Genomic DNA, 21,931 nt, shown 5'->3' on the forward strand with positions numbered 1-21,931 from the left:
TCCTCTTATTATCTCATATTTCAAGTAGGACAATATTTAAAATATATTATTTAAAGTTCATGGAAAATGTTTTATTAAAGAGTAGTCTATAAAATGCCGGTTCTGGGATAAAATGGAATGATGACGCCGGTTCTGGGACACAATAGAAAGACGTCACTATTGTTATAATTCAAAGTCAAGGTCAGTGACGTAAACAAGTGCATTTTTATCACAACCTATTGTTCTAGACATCAAAGGACTTCGCCGACTGTTGTGATAACAATTAGTATTCTATTGTTATCACAGGTGACGTCAAACCGCATTTATTTTTAAACAATGACGTTACAAAAGTGCATAAAGTGCAAGTCAATTTTAGTTAATTGATGCGAATGACAATACAATTGTACACTGCAGTTTTATTTAACTGTTACAAATAACGAAAATACACGTCAATTGCTAAAATGACGTGTTTGTTATCATAAAGTCACTGTGATAATGTCATATATGTAAATTATCATTCGTCTATCCCCTCCATTCATGTACTTACCATAAAACAAATTATTGTTTCAAGAATGACCAAAAAATGCGAGGATCACGCACAACATTACTGTATCTCTACCGGTTCCGGCTGCGGCCACGGTGATAAACTATACCTATAGAATCATATACCAGGTAATCACATACCTTTTGTGAGCCTAACCTTGCATAGTGTGAACTTACGCTCGAAAGCTATGGTTGAAGAGGACATCAGTCGGATGACACAACTCTTGGTTGATCATATATAAATATGGTAAGACACATGTTCTATCCCTCGACGTCGGGGGAGGAACGCAGACACCCCGCAACCCATATCACAACTTAATCGTTTGCAAAAACGAACAAACACTTTGGTGTAAGTCTATGGCGTGGCTACAGTAGATTTATAATATACATGTATAGATGCCCATTCAGTGTTTGTATGCGTCATCAGACGTTATAAAAAAAATTATAATCTCTATACTCTTAATGTGTGGGATCCGGGCGGCAGTTGTTTTAAAAATTTAAACAAACTAATCATTATATAAATAGATTAGTCGCGGCGGACAGAGTATGAATACAACTGAGTGTATGTGATTTTATACTATGATAATTCTTTATTTTGCATTGGTGTTGTGTAGTAAAAACAACAGGCATAGAACTCACAAATGATCATGTACAATTATTAAAATATTAATACGTACGTTCAACAACGAGTCTTCTTTAATTGTTGATCTGTTTATCAGTATGGACTTTCTTCAATTAAATACAATTAGCAACCGTTCTGGGTCCCTTCTCAATTTACTTTTTTCAAACCTCTGAGGTGCATCTGTTGAAGAATCTCCTGATTCTCTAGCTCCCCGTAATAGCTATCGTCCTGCTCTATTTATGAAATACCGGGCTCTTTTTCCCTTAACCATAATAAGTGTGGATTAAGCTCGCTCTAATAAGAAACAAATATAATATTATCTATTAAAATTAATCATATGACCCATCTTATACCATTGTACTCATTCCAATTTTTAACCTTTGACACATCATGTCTGTATACTTCTGAAAACGAAATCACTATACCTTTCACGTTTTCCAAATTCTCAAAAGACTTGTCTCGAGACATATTATTATAAACTGCTCCTCGTTCTTCTAAACTTTTAAATTTCCCATAAACCATCAGACCTAAAGTATACGCATTTAATGCTGCATGCTAAACATAGTACCTAGTTACATGTACACTTGTAGAACAAAAATCACATACACGCAAGACTATAGGTTATTAGCACTTTATTGACTTTACAAATATTTCTTTTATAATAATAATTGTTTAGACCATTTGTACGTTTTCCAATCCAGCGACGTGTCGACATTCTTCGGAAGACGTGTATTCCTTAAATGACTCGAAGATTTTGACGTCAACGTCAAGCGAAACATTTTTAGCGATATCGGTTAACTCTTTTTGAAAAACGCATACTGACTCGGTCTGTTTGCTTAATGTCGTGCTCAATGCCATAGCGGTGTTGTACACATGACTTAGCTTGCTTTCTATGGTTTTCCAAAATTCAAGGCCTTTGGTGTGCACCACTAATGTTTCGATCCCAAGTAAGTCGTCTAGGTTTAACGTTGTCACGGAAATTCGTTGTTGGCGTTCAGTATGTACACCAAAATGAGCGTTGGCCGACTTTTGTCTATCAAACACTTTCTTATTTTCCACAAGGAAACTTACGAGGCGTTTTGATTTGTCCGCCTTGTTTGTTATTTGAATGATTAGTTCGGTCAAGTGGTTTAAGTTACCTACAGTGTTGTGGAATGTGCACTGATACGTTTTCAAAAACCGATCTAGCACATCGCTAACGACCTGGTGAGCGGCAAAGATGGCCGAATGGTTTTTGTCGTCGACCATACCCAATTTTTTGGTATCATCTAAGAACCTGTGCAGTCTGTCCGCGAACAACCAGAACGCCCACATGGTGTTCTTAACGGCATTTATTTTTGGCATATCTATGGAGGCGGTCAACATTGCCGCAGCTTCGTCGTCAAACAAAACCTTTTCCAAAACGTCCTTTTTTACCAAATAAATTGGGTCCGCAAAGATTGCTTGGACTATTCGCATGTAACGCATCGCAAACAACGCATAACTGCACTCAAGCTGATGGTAAATGTGCCTGACATGTTTTTTTGAGTGAGCTAGCATATTGTCGAGCGTCCGTCTTTTTCCCATAACGAAAGCTTTTAAGAAACCCATATCGAGTTGTCTGATCTTGTTCAGCTCGGCCATTACCTTGTCCATTTCTGGTTTATGAGTGTTTCGTGGCCCTATCACCGCATTTGTAAGCACAGCAATCATAATACACAATGATATGTTGGAATGCAACATAACTAGCGAGAACTATAATATTTTAGTGTAGTATGAAGGAAAATAGTATATATATTAACGTTGAACGTTTCCTATTTAAAATTGTCGAGTATATTGAAGAAGTTTTAATACGTGTTTGAACATGTATTAATACGTGTTCAAAATGTTGACTAAACCGTAACAGCTGCTAAATAATTAACTCCTCCTAAAATACTAAGTTGGTCCAACTAAAAGTATGTTTATTAAAGGGTCACAATACATATGGAGTAGAAATAACTAATTTACATTTGTTCCTGTAATCATTAATTGGGCCAACTATTTATTTAGTTCTTTCCGCTTTAATTTGATCTTGTTCTTGTATTATCCCATATGTTAAGTAGAAAATATATAACAAATATTATTCAAACTTCATAGAAAATATTTTATTAAAGTGTGACGCAAATGGCAATGTTATTTGTATAATAACAGACCGTTCATGTTTCTAAAAAACACTATAGCCGGGTAAAATATATCTCTAGTAAAAAACAATTTTGGTTTAGTTGTAGAGAATATTTGTCCAATCTTTAAATATTTCTCATATTCTTAGATCGTAATGAGTCAAAATATTAAATATATTATTCTACAGATCCTCAAGTCAGAGTATCATTAGTGAATAAGTTTCTTAAAAAGAAATCCATTCAAATATCAAAGTATATTAAGTACAAGATGTACCTTTTCAGAGCTGTAAATTTAAATAAATAAGAAACTCCTCCTAAAATACTAAGTAGGTCCAACTACAAGTCTGTTTATTAAAGGATCACAATAAATTTGTAGTAGAAATATAAAACATATAATAAAGTATGAGTAAAGTTGAGTATAATAAAGTGGTTTAATATGAACTTGTTATTTTCAACGTAAACACTTGATACCGTAAGATGATACGTGTTCAAAATGTTGAATAAACCGTAACAGATGCTAAAGAATTGGTAAAAAAACGAGCCAGTGCAGACTTTTATTCACAAAATACTATGTTATTTTTAGTTAAGAGGATTACATGCCATTTGTAAACAATATAGAACAAAAAAAAAAAGTTAAAAAATTGGCCCTTTTTCCGGGGAAAAGCTTAATTATAAAGTAGTTTTGAGCAGTTATTACTCAGTCAATGATCATCACTGTAAAAAGTATATATTATACAATATATTTTACAGTCGACGCTTTATGGTCTTATTCAATATTGTAATGAAAATGATAAACCCTGCCGCAGATTCAGGACGCGGATTTACACCGTGTAAAAATGATTATAGGTAATCGTAGTTGAACTATACAATAAACTACAATAGTTACTTGAGTAACAATTCCAAGATTATCAGTTTTTGTTTGGATGCAATGTGTACGCTAAAATATGACGTATCAGCATTCAGCAGGAGGAAACAATATTGGATAATCTTAAACAAAAGTTATTGTATGGCAGAAAAATATAAGTAGCCCATTTCCGATATTAATTATCAACACTTTTCGAAATTTTGGGAAAAAATTGTTTAAAACATTTCTAAAACAACTAGGTACAGGTATAACGTACAATTGTTTTAATTGTTCTACTTATGCTTTATGTTATTTTTCCAGCTATGTTCAAAATTAAAAACCTTAAAGTGTAACGCCAAGTCGAAATATATATGTATATATATATGTATACTAGTCGTTGATATAATTCGGGCGCTGCGGTGTGTGTATGGTATGGCAGCTGTACGTAGACACAGCATTAAAATATAAACAAAAACAATTTTTTACATGGAACATGCTTTAGCCTTGACTTCCCAGCTCGAAAACTACACAATAAAGTTAAAAGATTATCCACAATTCATGCAGATACATCAATACATGGATATGCCCTGCAATCTAGTATCTCTAATACCTTATCTCTAATTTATTATCTCTAATCCACCGTCTCTATTAATTCAGCTCCCTACTCCCCCATAATCCATAATGACGTCGGCACTGTGACATAAAACGTGAAGGGCAAATTTTCAAAATGGTCCCCAGCCGTAAGACATGTCCATGTCAAAATAGCGACATGAAATAGCGTCACGAAAGTAACGCGTCTATTTTAAACGTATTATATAACGGAGTCGTCGTTGCAAAAGTTATGGCCAGAACATATAATTAAGACTATACTATGGTCATACTATTCAGCAGCCAACAGGCTAAAGCATGTTCCATGGCTTATAATTTTAGCCGTTATGAGGACATGGGATAAAATATCTGTTATTTTATCCTATCGTACCTACAATATTATATGTGTATCTATGTACACACTAGTATTTTTTTAGTTAATTTATCTCATTTATTTATTGTTGAATGGATTATTAAAATCCTATTCTAATAATAGTTTAAAACTAAAACGTACTACATTTCAAATTTTCACTGATATATTACATATTAAAAACATTTAATAATTAGTAATATTATAATTTTATATAAATGTTATTTACAATTCATTTTTTCCCATATCTCCTAACTCCTGCATTAAAACTATTTCATATTTGAATAGGTATTTGTTAAAAGGCACCTAAGTCATAAATTTAGTAAAATAGTCTTTTGTTAAATTATTTAGCATTATTTTTAAACGCCAGTATTTGTGTAGAAAGACCCTATGTTGTACCATTTGGATTCGTATAAATTCATTTTGAATACTCATAATACGTTAAAAGTAATTAAGAAGGTGTAAATGATGCTTTTAACAAATACCTATTAATTTATGTTAATTATAAAATAATAATTGAACAAATATTTTATGTTTTAAAATGTATTAATTGTTTTCAACATTTTCACACTATGATGATATTATATGGGATTATATTTTACAATATGTAGGATTACTTTTTGTACCCTGCATTGTTCAATGCAATATCATTGTGGAGGTCAACGACACTATTTTATTTAGTGTCCAACATTAGAACTCAATTTGGGTTATGTTACCCCTAACATTAAATCTCTATATAATAACTATTAAGACAAATTATTATCTATTAGAAATAAAAACGATGAACCTGTCACTCAGCATTTGCACAGACATTTAATAAAGGTATAAATATAAAAGGTGGAATCAAAAGTAGAAATAAATAGTTGGAGTATATTAGATTAAAAAATACAACTTTACTTATTCGGTAATTATTTTTTTTGGTAGTAGAAAAGTTAAGACACAAAAATAGACATACAATATTATGTACTTAAAAAAAATGTATTATGTGGAATATGTTATTGAAAAAATCTACCGACGGTTCTTCTCCCGTCAGCTTAAGTACATGTATACTATTTTACAATTTCAGATTTTATAATGTATATATATTGACAGTAAAAAGATAATCAATTATAATATAATATGTAACGAACAGATGCAAGTGTTTTTCTAACATTATTATTGTCATTGTTTTTAAATTTGAATTTTTATATGTAACTTGTGGGGTGGACGCGTAGCGTCGTCATCGACTGATGCTTTCGCCAAAGATTGTTTTTGGACAACAAATCAATAAAATATCAACATAGAATGAGTAACATTACATTAATACTTCCTATTTTGTGGTCATTTTAATGCAAAATGTCAAAACGAACAATAAAAGATTTTTTTTCATGATTAGATGAAATATTAGACGCAATTTCAAATTTAAGTTTAACTCGGTGAGGTCCTAAAATTAGTATTTCATCTTTACCCACTTTAATTAAAATTACAGCGTGTCACTTAAATAGCATTTTAGAATGTTTGAATCAAGATGCTGTGAATAAAAGTATCATCATTAAAAACGCTACAGACAATTCAAGCAAACTTAATTCATTGAAAAAAGACAATTGTTTACCAGATTACCAGTCTTTTATGTTTGTAGCTTTACAGAAAGTAGAAAACCAGGGATATCCAATAGCTAGCCTCCTTGAAGCCAATATTGGTTATGAACATCTGAAAAAATTAGCAGAATCGGTTTTATGTGTTCCACTAGCAAAGGCCACAGTGGAAAGATCATAGAATAATTATGACAAGACTTCGCAGCCGAATGGGGCAAGATACTCTGCAGTATTCTATGAAAACGAGTATAGAAGGTGATGGAGAAGATCCACCAAATGAGTATATCGAAGAGGTGATGGATTTTTATGGTACAAAAGAAAAAATCGCCGTATACGTTTTATACAGGTAGTTGATATATTTTTAAATATAAAACATTTTAATTAAGTTTTCATCGGTTAAGTTGTATGCTAAATTACCAAGTTGGTGCAATTATCTTTTAGTTTTTATACATACAGGGTGATTCTTTTATCACGAACCAGTCAATATCTCATAGGGTTTAATAAGAAATTACAATTTTTTTTTCATACTGTTTTTATACAATGTGATCTCAATTTCTTACAATTTTTTTTGTTTTTACCCCCTTCCAACTTTTTGGAATTTTTTAATAGCGACTTTTGAAACTTCAACGGTAACGTATATATTTTATTAACTTTTTAAATTGAGAATAATGTGTTACAAATTTTGACTGGTCGATAACCAGTTTCGGATAACTATTTTTGAAGTTTAAAAGTCAGGATGGGAGAGGAAGTGCAGTTGGGAAATGCGCGCAGATAAAAATAATACTACACTTCACTTTCTGTAATTTTTGTGGGCTTTGTTTTAATAAAAGATTAGTCATATTACAAAAAAAAAAAAAAATGAACCAGCTGTGTAAATAAATGAAGTTACACTTAACACCTATTAGATTCTGAATTTACGGTCGAATTATAAGCCGCAAAAAAAATATTCAGTTTCAATAGCCGATCTAGTCGATTAAGTGTTGTCTAAGAAATTCTTTCAGCTCGACAATTTCAGTAAGTATTTCTATCAAACTCTAAAAATTGTCAAGTTATATTGTAAAAAAAATTGTATCAGTTATAAGGATTTTTTATTGCTAGTTATTTTTGTGTCGGGTCTTAACAGCGTTTTACAATTAACATTTTAGACAGAATTCTATATTATACCTATAGATTTTTTATTTATTCATTATTTGGCTTAATGTGTTACTATATATGGTGTGGTAAAAAATAATCGTTTTCATAATGCCTCACAAAAATAGAACTTAAGTGTATAAAAACCTAAAGTAAAAAAATGTTCGTCAAAAAAGTAATATTCAGCAAAATATTCATCCATTATAATTTAAAAAAATTTAAAACTAAATGATTTAGTGACAAAAAATGCGTTAGATGCACAAATGCAGGAAACATCTATATGACAGCCTATGTGGAAAACCTATTTACATGCTATTGAGGACACCTATTTATAATATAGACCTATTTATACAAGTCGCTTTTATGTTTTTTGTTATTTGCAGATAAAAATGAATCTTTTCTGTTTTTTATTATCATATGCCATCGTAAGTGTTTGCGCAGATGATGAAGGTAATTCATTTTTATTTTCACAATAACCAACTTAAGTCGTAGTTGTAAATTTGCCAAAAAAATTCAAAATATTACTTTTGTTTACAGCGGAGTGTAAAAAGCAAATTGTAATCACAAGTCAGTAATATTGTTGCATTAAAAAAAAAAATGTTTCTTAAGTCTTTTATAATTTAATGTTTTCGTACATATTTTTTAAATTATCTATTACAGATCTAGCCATAGCACGTGCTTTTAATATATATGATTATACCGTAGGAAATAATTCTGGATTAAGTAAGTTTTATAAAAAATTAACATGCTAATACATAAGTGTTTTGTTAAGCGTGCCTAATTGTCGAGTTATTTGTAAATCGAAAAGTACAGTTTCTATTGATAGTTAAGAAAAGTGCGCCAGGTACCTAATTTGATTTTATTTCAATCTTTTAGTACACCACGAATTTTTATTTGTTTATTCTAGATGGATTGGAGCTTGTAATTGAATCAATAGAAGTTAATGGTCGCGCTTTCCGCGAGTCTTTCGGTACCTAGTTATAATTATTATAATAATTTAAAAAATACTTAAAGATAAAAGTAGACGCAAAAAAAATTTGAAAAGAGTTAACGCCATCCACACTTCATGCAGATCATACATCAATACATGGATATGTCCTGCAATCTAGTATCTCTAATCCACTACTATCTCTATTAATTCACCTCGATAATCCACCACAATAAGACATATCAGTGATATGAATATTACATTTTTCTACGAAATCTAAATGGAATCTTTATTAAAAAAAAAAAAAACATTGATGTTAGCTCTGTCCGATTATTATTTTATAATATTCTCATCGCCACGACTGCTTCCAATCAGCCATTATATTTTCATAACGGTTCCCAAGTCTGTTTGATATAGTTTTTTTCTACTTTGACCTTCGCCTTCCAATATCACTAATTTTTGTAATGTCAATTTCAGCCAAAATTAATTATATGATCGCTGTACCGGGTAATAGTTTTAATTTTAATTTTATGAAAATATGTCTAATATGTGAAGCACATTTCTCCTGATTTATCCAATACACATGTTTTTTTTCCTACCTTGAGCTCCGTCTTGCTGTTTATAAATAAATAGAAAATTAAATACATCATGGATGGTAATATTAAATAATATTATCTAATGTCCATTTCAGAAAAAACGGATTATCTTCCCGAAATACCGGGTAATCATTTTCGTTGTACTTTATGGACGTTTCTCCACACTGTTGTTTAATAATACTCTTTGTGCACACGCTTTTTTTGTTTTAATTTCAGAATTAGATTACCTTAACAGAATGAAAAGTAACCACATTTTTATATATTTTAATATACTTAACGCATATTCACTATTTATAAATACTTTGACAACAATCATATTGTGAACCTATTGGTATGTTCATTAAAAATATGTAGTTGCATTAAGATATAATATTTTGTTTTAAATTTTAGAGTGCATGTTTTTGCAGTTTTTGTTTCGACGAGAATTAGTGATTAAATTAAGTAAATATAAAACTGAAAAAAAACTAATAATTAATTATGTATATTTGTAGTTCATAAGAAAAACTTTAAAAATACTATTTGAAGCTTAAAGTAATAAAGTCAATATGTTTTATGCTTAAGCTTTTGATATTCATTCAAAATATACTATACAAACCGTTTATTCAAAATGTCGGTAAAAGAAATAATTTAATATATTTTACACAATAATATTTCATACCTCTGTTTTTGAGTGACTGTAAAATGATTTGGTGATTGATGTATTTGTTACAGATATTGCACTGCCTATTGATATAAATAAAAGTAATTACGAATTTTTTTGATAGTCAAAAATAGCCTTAAAACTTGTTTAAGAGTGGAAATTCCCTTCATATATATATATTACATCTGGATTTAAAGGGGGCATATTTCAAACGTGTCTTAGTAATATATATTAAAATATGTACAATACAATTTATTTTGTGAAAAACTAGTTGTCTGAATAATTACAATCAATCAACGTCGGGTGTAGATGCATTGATAGAAAAATGTCTTATTTAAATACATTATTTTGTACTTGATGTAATAAAGCTGAAGTAAAATCATTCTTTCGAAAAACGGTTAGAATAATGTGCTGATAACACAATACACTTCAATCAGGATGACTATTTATAGTATATATTTTCTTGATATTTTCAGCACTATGTAATTCAATGTATTCGTTACAGGAATTGTTGATCCTGAATTCGATAACACTCAAAGTAATTACACAATGTTTCCACAGTCGCAAATAGCCTGTAAAAGCTAGTGTTAGAGTTGAAATTTACTTAATTTTATTTATATTTGATGTCGTATTATAATATGTCAAACAATAATTTAAATAAAATCAACTTTTTGTTGACCGGTTGCACAAAAATTAGCTGTATCGCAAATCTTTATGTAATTTAATGCAATTATCATGCATCACTATAATAACTAAAATATTTTTTATTTGATCATTTTTGCAGATTTTGGAGATTTAGATTTGACAGATCTTGCAGAACAGAGAAGAGGTCAGGTCGTTTCAGCTTTAATAAATATAATCAGACGTGGATTGGGTAAATATAATAATACGGAGTGTTTGGTTTTTGAACTGTTAATAAATATATATTTATATATTTTTTTATAAGATCACTACTAACACATTACATTCTTGTAACACAAATAGCAGTACTTTATACAATGCCACGCCAAGCTATATTCTATTGTTTTTTTATGACTTTATTTCAACAAAAAAGATAGTTGTGTCCTGCACCATACAAAAAAGTAGCAACTAGTAAGCTAGTTTTAACAAATTAAAAAAAAATATGACAAATTTTTCAGATGGACCGCTGTGGCATGTAAGCGATGATGTCTATATGGAATGGATGAGTCGTATGATGGGATTATACATGAGTGCACGATTACCATCATCGCCCATAAAAAGTGTTTGGATCAACACACAGAATGGGACTTTTATGCTATGGGATGGAAGTACACACAAAAGATACAAAAGAATTTTAGGCGTTTGGCACCAAATTAACTTGAATAACAGCGATCCAGTACAACTGCTCGAGGAACAGCTAAGACGTTTAGACGAGGAATTAATATTATTATAACTCGTCTAAAATTATACAACACTATTGTTATTCTATTAAAACAATATTTTTATAATGCACTACATCCTATTTCATGTATTTCAACATTTGAGCTGTCAATGAATTTAATGTGTTTCCCAATAAACAGTTTCAGACACATATTTTGTTGCTTATACGTACAATTAAAACAGAATATACTTAATAGTTTTTACCATATAATTACACACAGAATAAAATTAGACATTTTCTTAAAATAAAAAATTTACTTATCCTCACATCTATCAATAATTTTACTTTTATTTTAATAATATTACATTGATTGTTATACGAGTCTTACCTTTTAAATAGCGTTTGGTTTTTCAAAATTATATTGCAGTTGAAGTACAAAATTAAAATATGTAAATAAGACACTATCAACAAAAGTACTTATATTATATCCTAATGAGTCACTATAAGGTTTAAAAGTTATATGGTCAGTATAATATTTTCTATTAAAAAAATATCACAATATATCAATACTGGTTAAGTACCACCACGGTAAGAAGTTATGCATGCAGTATATTTTTTCACGATTCCCTCCAAAATTCCTGGTAATAAAATGTGTACAATTTGGCGACCAAAAAAAAATATAAATACCTATTATTATAATTATTATCGTAATATTATAGTACACGATTTAGGTAAAAAAACTTAAGCACCAACATGATCACTAAAAGTACTTTTTTACAACAAAAAAATTTGGCTACATTTTTGCACATGTTGTAGTAGATACATAATAAGTTAGACCTACCTCATCTTCAGCTAAAAAACTGCGCCTAAAAAATAAAATAAACCAAACAAAAATATAATTACATTTTTTTTTTAAGTTACTATATAGCTGTGCTTTAAAATATAATGTGACATCTAAAATTTAGACAAAAGCACATCGTTTGGCAACCGTTGTTACCAAACCTTAATACCAGACGTTTCAAAACGGTAAACAATTTTATTCCCTCCAAAGAAATAATTATCAATTTTGTTATCACAGTTTTTCCAAATAAAAAAATATCATCTCGAGGTAAGAATTAAAAAAATTGCAAAATGAATTTATATACACCGAAAAGTTCAGAAAAAAAAACTCTATGATTTGTGCTTTATAGTTTAAGGTCTAAGTGTAATATTCAATGAATAATAAAGAAGTGTTTGTTGAGTTAAGGGGGAAGGTTGCGCCGAAATTTTTTTTATCAAAATTGCTCTGAGCAGCAGTCTGTTTACGAATAAAATAATTAACAGATTTTTTTCAAAATTATACCAAAATTTAAATTATTTTCTCTTCTGTGTTTGCCGTTTTCTGTATATTAATTTATAATATATTAAAAGTATGTAATATCGTGTTTAAAATATGTACAAAGAAAAACGTTTTGTTTGTTTTCTAAAATATTTGTTTGAAATCTGATAAACCAGAAACATAGTAGATAATGTCCTGATTAAAATGGTACATAGTTTAAAAATATCGGACAAAGTTAAGTACTCGAAAACAGATTTTTCTTTTTGTAAAAGTTTGGCCGTCAGGTAGCGATCCTGGCGGCAAAAATTGTTATACGTACTCCGGACGACGCGGCGGGGTGCCAAACTAGCATGACAAAAAATTGATTGTTGACATTATGAAAACGTATTTTTAGAAAAAACACTTAAATTTTGTTATCGGTAATCGGTTACAATGTATAGGTAAAGTGACCAGATCAAAATTCTATAAAAGCGGGACAAGTATTCAAAAGGAACTAGAGGAAGTGGGGTATCCCTCCTCATAAAATAGTACTCGTAGGATTTAATCTCCCTTAATAATTGGTTTTGGGTACACCTTTATTTCTTCATGCTAAAATTAGACAGTGCAAAAAAAAAATCATAATCAAAATAGGATAAAAATCAAAATTTAAATCAATTTTTCGTTGAACATAAAATATTTATTTTATTAATACCTTAATAAAATTAAGTATATTAAATACTTAACAAAAAAATGATAAAAACAAAATGTAACTTTAAAAAACAAGTATTAAATATTATAACAAGTAAACTTATAATTATAATCAAAGTAGGATAAAAACCAAATTTAAATATACTTAATACAAATTTATAAAATATTTAATACAGATAAAAAAATTACTAACACTTAGTATTTATCGTTTGATGCAATAGATTTGAGCAATAAAGGAGATTTTTTATCAGTTGTAACCATAGATGTATAAAGAAATTTTTATAGGTCTATGGTTGTAACCACTTGGGTTTCATTTCTAAAACCGTGGTTACCTATAGCCGATTGAGAGTCCAGATCATAACGTGATAAAAACCAATGTCTAGGTCTCTATGATAATAAGTGATATCACAGTATAGATTATAGAAACTGTACAAAATGAACTGATGTGATCTGATGGAACACAAAATATACACACCATAAGTGAAAATAAGAAAAAAATAACTATTGTTTGAATAGTTGATCACCATATTTAGCGGGACACCTGCTTGAATATCGCTACTGTCCCGCCAAAATCGGGACGTCTGGTCACACTATCAGTATAGGTAATAATCTAGTGTTTATTCACTATCCTGAGAAGTTGAATATTTTGTATGATAAAATACTATTATAATTTCAGTCCCAGTTCCCATTCGTGGTTGTTCTCTCTCGACTCTCAGTGTAGGTAATAAGTAATTGTAATTTATTTCAATAATGTCGGAAAAATTAAAAAATTACAGAACGGGAAATAAAAGTCGTCTGCGCGTTAATGTAAAACGAAAAAAGGCTAGGTTAAACGAAGGCTTGATTAAATGGTTTACTAATAAGAAGTAAGTGGATATATATACATAGATTATAGTATATAACAAAATCTAAATGTGTAAAAAACATTATTGTAGTTTTTAATCACTCATTAGGGCTAAAAATGAAAATGCATTAGATGAAGATTTTACACGGAACATAGACACTCCTTCGTTATTGTTCAGTCCGAACTCGGTCGAAATTTTATCGTAAGTCTCTAAAAACCTAGTTAAATTTTAGACACTATAATCAAACTTTAAAATAAAAAACCACTGGTATTTTAAATCAAACATCTATAAATATCCGAAATAGTCCACATTTTTTCTGTAGTTGGTGAAAAATTCAAGATTTTAGTTTAAAAAATTCGATTTTATAGGCAGTTAAATTTTTTTCATTTTGCGACAGTCGAAAACTTTGTGAGTTTATTCGCATCGCTGTTAATTTATTTTTGGCATTTTGAAAAACTTTTATTTTTATCTTTTACAGTGCCATCTGTGTAAAATTTGATACTGGAAAAAAGACTATGCATGTAAAAAAAAGCACTTTTTCATTACCTACACAATTTGCCCACAAAAAAAAAAACCAGTACAGTGGGGTCGGGGCATAGTGGGGACGGAGCATAGTTGGGTCGGGGCATATTGGGAACGGGGAGGTCACAGGTTTACAGGAATTTTTAAATCTGAAAGTGATAAAATCACTTTCGAAAAAACGCTTCGATGCAAATCGGTAGTTAGTATTTTCAAGCCAGTACAGTCCAAACCAAGCACAGTATAAACCAGCAAAGTTAGAAAGTTTTAAATGAAGATTCTGTATTTACAAATGAGCATCAAAGCGTTTATTTAAAAGCGATTTTATCCGAGAGGACTAGTACAGTAGAGTATTGGCATAATGTAATCAAAGCAATGAGGAAACGGAGTGGTCACAGGTCTACAAGAATTATTATAAATAAAAGTGATAAAATTGAATAAAATCGCTTTCAAATAAACGCTTTGATGCTCATTTGTAAATACAGAATCTTCATTTAAAACTTTCTAACTTTGCTGGTTTATACTGTGCTTGGTTTGGACTGTACTGGCTTGAAAATACTAACTACCGATTTGCATCGAAGCGTTTTTTCGAAAGTGATTTTATCACTTTCAGATTTAAAAATTCCTGTAAACCTGTGACCTCCCCGTTCCCAATATGCCCCGACCCAACTATGCTCCGTCCCCACTATGCCCCGACCCCACTGTACTGGTTTTTTTTTTTTTTTGCAAAAACTTAGTGGACCAAATAACACATATACAATGTCTTGTTATATTTTGTTGGAATGGTCGACGATTCATGTTTCAATCGTTTGTACTCCATAGTTTAAATTATAATCGCTTATTCTCAATAAAATTAATATTTATGTATTATATACTTCCATTAAAGCAATCTCAAACAAACTATTTATACTTCACAGATTATATTATTTCAAAGCTATATTATACTTCTATTTTACTAGATTGACAATGTACAAAATAAAATGCAACTAAAAAAACCTTTTCATAGATCCTTAAAATGTAAAGGGTGGGATAGTGAAACGGGTTTTTACCATTTAAATACATTAGAAAATCGCCGTTTTACTGCCTCATCCTGTATATTAATTTCTTGTTATTTTCTAAAGAAAAATCGATTTTCTTACATTTAAATTAAAATAAATCGTATACTGGTACTGTGATGGAGAAAACAATAAATTTTACCTACATTTATTACTTATTAGTTAAATATTACTAACATGTATAGCCACTAGCGGTCGGCTGTTGCCTGTTATTTAACAATAACCTATTATGGAGATTTTAAAAATTGTGTTTTTTTAATAATAGCATAGGAGCAGTATCATGATATTAAATGTTCACGAGATCTGATCTAGTCACAAAATAAAGTATTATCATTTATGACTTAATTATTATTAAAATTTATCTTAATAGTAATGGTACATAGTAATAAAATAATGAAATATTTTTTACAAAATTAGAGCTACAAGTTGATAAACTAAAAAAATAAAATTAGCACGAAGCAGATTATCTAATATTAGACAATTTAAACAATCAAGCGTGAATCTCTTTAAATGAATAACAGTATAACAATATACAAAACATAAGTTTTCCTTTAAAAAAATTGTGTAATAAAAAAAACATTTTGAGGCGGTATACTGCATAAAAACCAACACTTAATCTGAATCCAAAAAACAACAGTCCTCTTCATTATTTGCAGGTAGTTGGACATTAAATACTCATAGTTAACCTTCGGTAAGGTTATATAACGCAGGCTATAAAATAACGAGATAACGACAGTGGTTTTGTCGTATCAGAATCATTAAATGTCTTAATAAGTACACGGATAGGTTTTTTTCCCAATAAATCGAGTGTCTACTATAATCAGTTACACGATTTAGTCGCCTATGATATCATGTAATAAACACAATATTATGATACCGATCATTGGACCCTAACCTAATCTAACACGGATAGACGTTACCAACTGATAGTTTTTAGTGTCTGTTCGTTTCTCACATCTGGTACACTGGGTTTTTAGTTAAAAAAAAAAAAAAAAAAAAAGAACTTTGTGTAAACTTTAAGTCAAGAGTGGTACTTGAGCACAAAACCTAATAGTATCATTCTGCATAGATATAAATAAAATTGTTTTAATGATTTGATCAATTTTTTTTAAAGATTTTAGGTGTTTTTGTTGAAATATACATAATCTGCGAAAACACAGTTTCCCGGCAATTAAAAAAAAACTGTAGTGCCGAATTTTTTTCCCGTTTAATATGTTATGGGTACATATGAGTTCCAACTACTGGCAAATTTTCAACCCAAAAGTTTTAAAATTACGGCTAAAAACCCCGAAAAACAAAAAAACTTGTACCCCCCCTAGGGGGGCGGGAAATGGGTATATTTTGAATTTGACAAAACTGACGTGCGCGGGCTTACCAAATAAATATTTTTTAAACATTTCAACTCGATCCGACTCTTTTTCTTGATACTATAGCCAGTAAAAGTTCTAACTTAAAAACTCGTACGGTTTTTTTTTTGTTTTTTCAACTTTCGTCTGTGAAGACTTAAATTTTTTCAACTTTTACCCCCCCAAAGTACAAACTAGACAAAATTTGTGATTTATAGAGTTGCTGTTCGAAGGAATTGGTCTAGTATTAAAAAAGTTACAGTGTATACAGCGAAAAAAAAAGCCCACATCAGAGTAAAACCAATACCTTCTCGCTTTGCATCGAAGCTAAAATAAGTAATCGTAATTGTTAAACTAAAATCTTTTTGTGGGCATCTATTACAATGATTTTAGTTTTATTTTGTAATCTATACAAATCACAGAAGAAGAAATAAAAGTCTTAGAGCATTACGACTGTTGGCCAGGCTGAAAACAGTAATTGGTTCGAAGCTCGTAAAAACCGTTTGAAAGTTTCACCATGTTGTGGTCTATTTGTTGATTCCGATATAGGATTTTTAGCTGCAACCCCCTGATGGCTTAATAGATCCAAATGGCATAGTTGAAGTCAAACGTCCTATGTCTATCCGAACTCTTGGAATTGAATTTGCGGTAAAAAATAAAAAATCGTTTTACCTTAAATATTGCGAAATTTCTCATAATCCTTATCACAACAAAACACACGGTTATTATTACCAGATACAAGGAGGACAGCTTCATATTTCGAAAAAGGATTTTTGTGATTTTGTAGTATGGACGCCAAAAGACATGCATATTGAACGTATTGAGCGAGACGATTTGTTTTGGAAAAATAAAATGGCGACACAATTTATTTTTATTTTACCATGATGCTCTTCTTCCCGAAATCGTCGACCCAAGTACTTTGTAGAAATATGCCAATTAGAGAAAATCCTAAAGCAAATAATGTATCAAAAAAAAAAAAAAATAGTTTTAAGATATTTAACATAATATTATTATTGTTAATACTATTATACTGTTTAAGATAACAGTTATAACGTAAGACATACATTTAATAGATATTTCAGTTTGAAAACCATGAAAATTGGGTCTTGTATTTTTTTTTTTTTTTTTAATTTATCACATGTGTAGTGTCACAAAAGCTACAGTCTCTATAGTAAAATATCTAGGAAAGCTAAAAATGACAAAAATAAACAAATAAAACTCGCCTAAAATAAAAAGTTCTTATTTTGCTTGTTAAGTTTTTTTATTTTGTTACAATAATTGTTAGTGTTAAACTAACGTATTAGGATGTCATAATATTAAAAAAATAAAATAATATTATTATTATTAAAATGACTTAACCCTTTAAAAAAAAAAATTTTAAAAATGAGTGAATTCAACTCGATAAGATTTAAGTCGATTTTTTTTTTCAAACTTATAACAGCTTTTTTGTCATACGTTTTTATAAATTCTAATTATTTATACTGGAAAGTGCGTAACAAGTTGTTTTATTGTCCCGTTTAAAAAATATTTATTTTATTCTAATACCCGATCTCACATAATATGCTTCTAAACCTAATTATTTTCAATTTTCCTGAAAAGTTCATAGCGGTTGACTTAACCCCTTTTTCACGCGCACCCGCGAATTATCAAAAACTTACAAGGATTAAATGATGCTAAATGTATTTGAAAAAATAGATTTTCCCAAAAGTTACACTTATCCAAAGGTGGATAATGTATAAAATAAAGGCAGGTATACCCTAAACACAGTGTTAACGTTGCGCGACATCTATGAACGGTTTAGAACACTAATACTTAATCACCGGTTTTCAATGCGTTATTTACATTGTTGTGTAATGTGAGCTGTTATCTTGTAAGGATTTCATCAAAACGTGAGTGTGAGTTCAAAGACCAAAACCGTAGGAAAATACACAATAATAATAATTGTCAGTCAGTAGGTGTAGGTACAAACTACAAAATGTTTTGGAAAAAAATAAAAACAATTTTAACATTTTAATCATAGTTTTTTTTTTATTTTTACTGTACAATTTGTTTTTCTGTTATTCTCTTATCCAATCGAACACAGTGCAAAAGAGCATCTGTGAATATTCTGTGGCAGGTGCTGTAGTGCCCTTTTGTTTCCATTCATTTATCTTTCAAGACACCTGTTGCAGTAAAAAAAAAGTAAGTAGTTTTGTTAATACTTACTTTACACCCGAGTACATAGTAAGTATAGTTTTAACAGTAACTCGTTGAATTTATTTACACTTATTTACTTTTACCGTTAATCGTTATTTATTTTACAGACTACGGTTTATTTATTTTGATTAATTTTATCATTTCAGTTACCCTTTTTTTCCCCTCAAAGATGGCTCGCCGAGAGTTGAGATTATTGCTGGTCAAATGTGATGCACTCATTCCGAAAAGTTCCAAATTCGATCAATTTTGGTCAACTGTCAAATCAAAGTATGTATTTATGTAATTTTTATATCAAACGTTTAGTCGAGACTAATTAATAATTTTAACTTTTTATCGTCAAAAAATCAAATTTAATATAATATTGTGTTATATTCTTATCGTACAGCTTAAAATTATTTCCATAGCCTTTATACTATATTAATTAACGGGGTTTGGAGTGAAACTATTTTAACAGGTAATACTCCTAGCGTTATACACCCGGGTACTTAAAATATATTAGTTATACCACTTATGACTATAGTTAATACTTGTTACCCTTTGATCGGTCAGGTTAGGAGATAAATAAATGAAAACATACATTGAACGTAAAACAGTTTGAACGTTCTCTCCATTAAGACGTTGTCTCGAACCCCAAATAGTTTTCCAAATAATTTTTTTCATTTGCCTTTTGCTCCAAAGTAGAGCTAGTAAAACGTATTAACTGTCTTCTCTGAGGGACTCGCTAAAAAGAGCGTTTTTTTTTAGTAAATAAAACACAAAGAGAGTAATAGTGACAATTATAAATTTTGCAATACGGTATGTTTAACCGATAAACGTTATATTTTAGCTATTGTTTTAAATAATTGGAATACATTAGATTTTGTCGATTTTTTATAGGACTCGTAGTTTGTCTGGCGAATCAAACAAACTATCAAAACTGATTGACGGTTCGTTAAATATACGTATAAAACAAGAACACGTCGATGAAGAATACAACATCACAAGATACACATCCGCGAGGTATTTATTTATTATTGAACGCATTAAAAAACCAGAAAATAAGAATGCGTTTCTGAACTGAAATATTATCTAATTAAAATTGTATTGTGTTTTTTTTACACAGTGTAATGTTGCCAAAAGAAATGACGACTATCGAGATAAAGATCGAAAAAGACGTTTTGAACGGCTGCATTTTCGAAAGTCAAATACAGGTCGACAAACAAGACCTGAGGAAATCGTTTGTTTGCTCCGTGTGCGGCAAGATATTCTATCACGGACACAATTACCGAGTGCACATGAAAATGCACTACGGAATAAGATCGCACCAGTGCGACCAGTGCGACAGGAAGTTCGCTCAGTCCGGTCATCTGACCATACACAAACGGATATCGCACACCAATATACGGCCGTTCAAGTGCGACCTGTGCGACAAGGCGTTTGCCGTGAAACAGTATCTGATCACTCACAGGAGAACGCACACCAACGAGCGGCCGTTCAAGTGTCCGCTGTGCCCGAAGCGTTTTACGCAAAAAAATCACATGGCCACGCACAAGCGCAGGCACACCAACGAGAGGCGCTACGAATGCGACGTCTGTCAGAAAACGTTTGTCACGAAAGAGACAATGGTGACCCATTCGAGAATCCACTGCAACATCAGACCGTACCAGTGTAAATATTGTAATAAATCATTTCATCAGCCCAGTCCGCTCGTGTCGCACACCAGAACCCACACGGGCGTGAGACCGTACAAATGCACCGTGTGTTCGAAAGCCTATTGCACCAAGCCGGCGTTGACGGCTCACCTGACCGTTCACGCGGCGATCAAGCCGTTCCCGTGTAACGCGTGCGACGTCCGATTTTCTCACAAATCCACGTTGAGGACGCACAAACGAAACGTGCACGACATAAGCTGTTGACGAGCGCATCCGAACTCTCTTGGCCGATTGGAAACTGTTAATCGCTTTCCGCGACGGCTATACCGACTAAACATAATATATTGAACGTACATACGATCGTTGAAGGCCAGTGGTAGTAGTTTTACCATGTTCAAATTTTTTTATTTTTCAATCAACGATAATTTTCCTGCAATAAATATGTTTTTGTTTTAAAATAACAAAAAACGGTAGCATAGAAAAATAGAAGCCATTTTGGGGGGGGGGGCTTTGGTGTACTCAGCACCCCCGTAATTGTTTAAGTTGCACGGCTGAGGGAATTTCTAAATATTTTTAGTGTTAAAGCAGCGCCCTTGCTGTGAAAACGATAACGTCCTTAAATTTATTTAGATATTCTCCTATGTATTTGATATACATAATGTTAGTTGTATGTATTTTTTTAAATTAAATAACGGGTACATTAAATTTATTTATATTTTTATATATATATATTATTTTTATAATAAATACAATTTTATTTTTTTATATATTTTATATTATTATAATATTATTATTGTACTATAACGCCGAATAAAACAAGCTTGCTCGAATTTTATTGTATTTTTTTTTTTTTATACACATAACCGTTAAATTATAATAATATAGTTTTATTTTACAAATCAATTATCGTTATTGTATTTAAATATTACAACTTTAACTATATTTTTTATAAGTAAAATATGAAATTCAAACGATACAATTTAGACACACACCACCAGTGCTTACACTGAAGTTTTGAACATTCTAAAAAACCAATTGC

At 30.5% G+C, this 21,931-nt stretch overlaps 2 protein-coding genes and 1 long non-coding RNA gene across 6 annotated transcripts; all 3 read left to right on the forward strand.

The window, feature by feature from the left end:
* The first annotated feature begins 8,330 nt into the window (after positions 1-8,330).
* LOC126837620 (uncharacterized) lies at positions 8,331-11,481 on the forward strand. Its single transcript, XM_050571553.1, has 11 exons — positions 8,331-8,356; positions 8,450-8,512; positions 8,697-8,759; positions 9,195-9,224; positions 9,409-9,438; positions 9,530-9,556; positions 9,704-9,754; positions 10,025-10,054; positions 10,459-10,491; positions 10,738-10,827; positions 11,093-11,481. The coding sequence occupies exons 4-11, from the start codon at positions 9,209-9,211 to the stop codon at positions 11,365-11,367; spliced, it is 552 nt and encodes a 183-aa protein (XP_050427510.1). The 5' UTR covers positions 8,331-8,356; positions 8,450-8,512; positions 8,697-8,759; positions 9,195-9,208; the 3' UTR covers positions 11,368-11,481.
* Positions 11,482-13,799: 2,318 nt separating this feature from the next.
* LOC126837622 (uncharacterized) lies at positions 13,800-14,539 on the forward strand. Of its 2 annotated transcripts, XR_007685587.1 has the most exons (4): positions 13,800-13,902; positions 13,977-14,017; positions 14,077-14,166; positions 14,254-14,539. It is a non-coding gene; the product is annotated as an uncharacterized LOC126837622 (long non-coding RNA). The 2 variants fall into 2 exon arrangements; XR_007685586.1 differs by lacking the exon at positions 13,800-13,902 and having other exon boundaries at positions 13,911-14,017.
* A 4,403-nt stretch (positions 14,540-18,942) lies between these two features.
* Positions 18,943-21,661, forward strand: LOC126837611 (zinc finger protein 32-like). 3 transcript variants are annotated; one of them, XM_050571542.1, is made up of 4 exons: positions 18,943-19,288; positions 19,408-19,528; positions 20,138-20,260; positions 20,364-21,661. In XM_050571542.1, the coding sequence occupies exons 2-4, from the start codon at positions 19,431-19,433 to the stop codon at positions 21,154-21,156; spliced, it is 1,014 nt and encodes a 337-aa protein (XP_050427499.1). In that variant the 5' UTR covers positions 18,943-19,288; positions 19,408-19,430; the 3' UTR covers positions 21,157-21,661. The 3 variants fall into 3 exon arrangements, with proteins under 3 accessions (XP_050427499.1, XP_050427501.1, XP_050427500.1); XM_050571544.1 differs by having other exon boundaries at positions 18,943-19,250; XM_050571543.1 differs by having other exon boundaries at positions 18,943-19,246.
* Positions 21,662-21,931: the final 270 nt, after the last annotated feature.

This window comes from Adelges cooleyi, unplaced genomic scaffold, assembly GCF_023614345.1.
Source record: "Adelges cooleyi isolate 19-005CV unplaced genomic scaffold, UGA_ACOO_1.1 ACOO_flye_CR_arks_rails_tigmint_CR_PRNA_26, whole genome shotgun sequence".
Classification (NCBI taxonomy): Eukaryota; Metazoa; Arthropoda; class Insecta; order Hemiptera; family Adelgidae; genus Adelges; species Adelges cooleyi.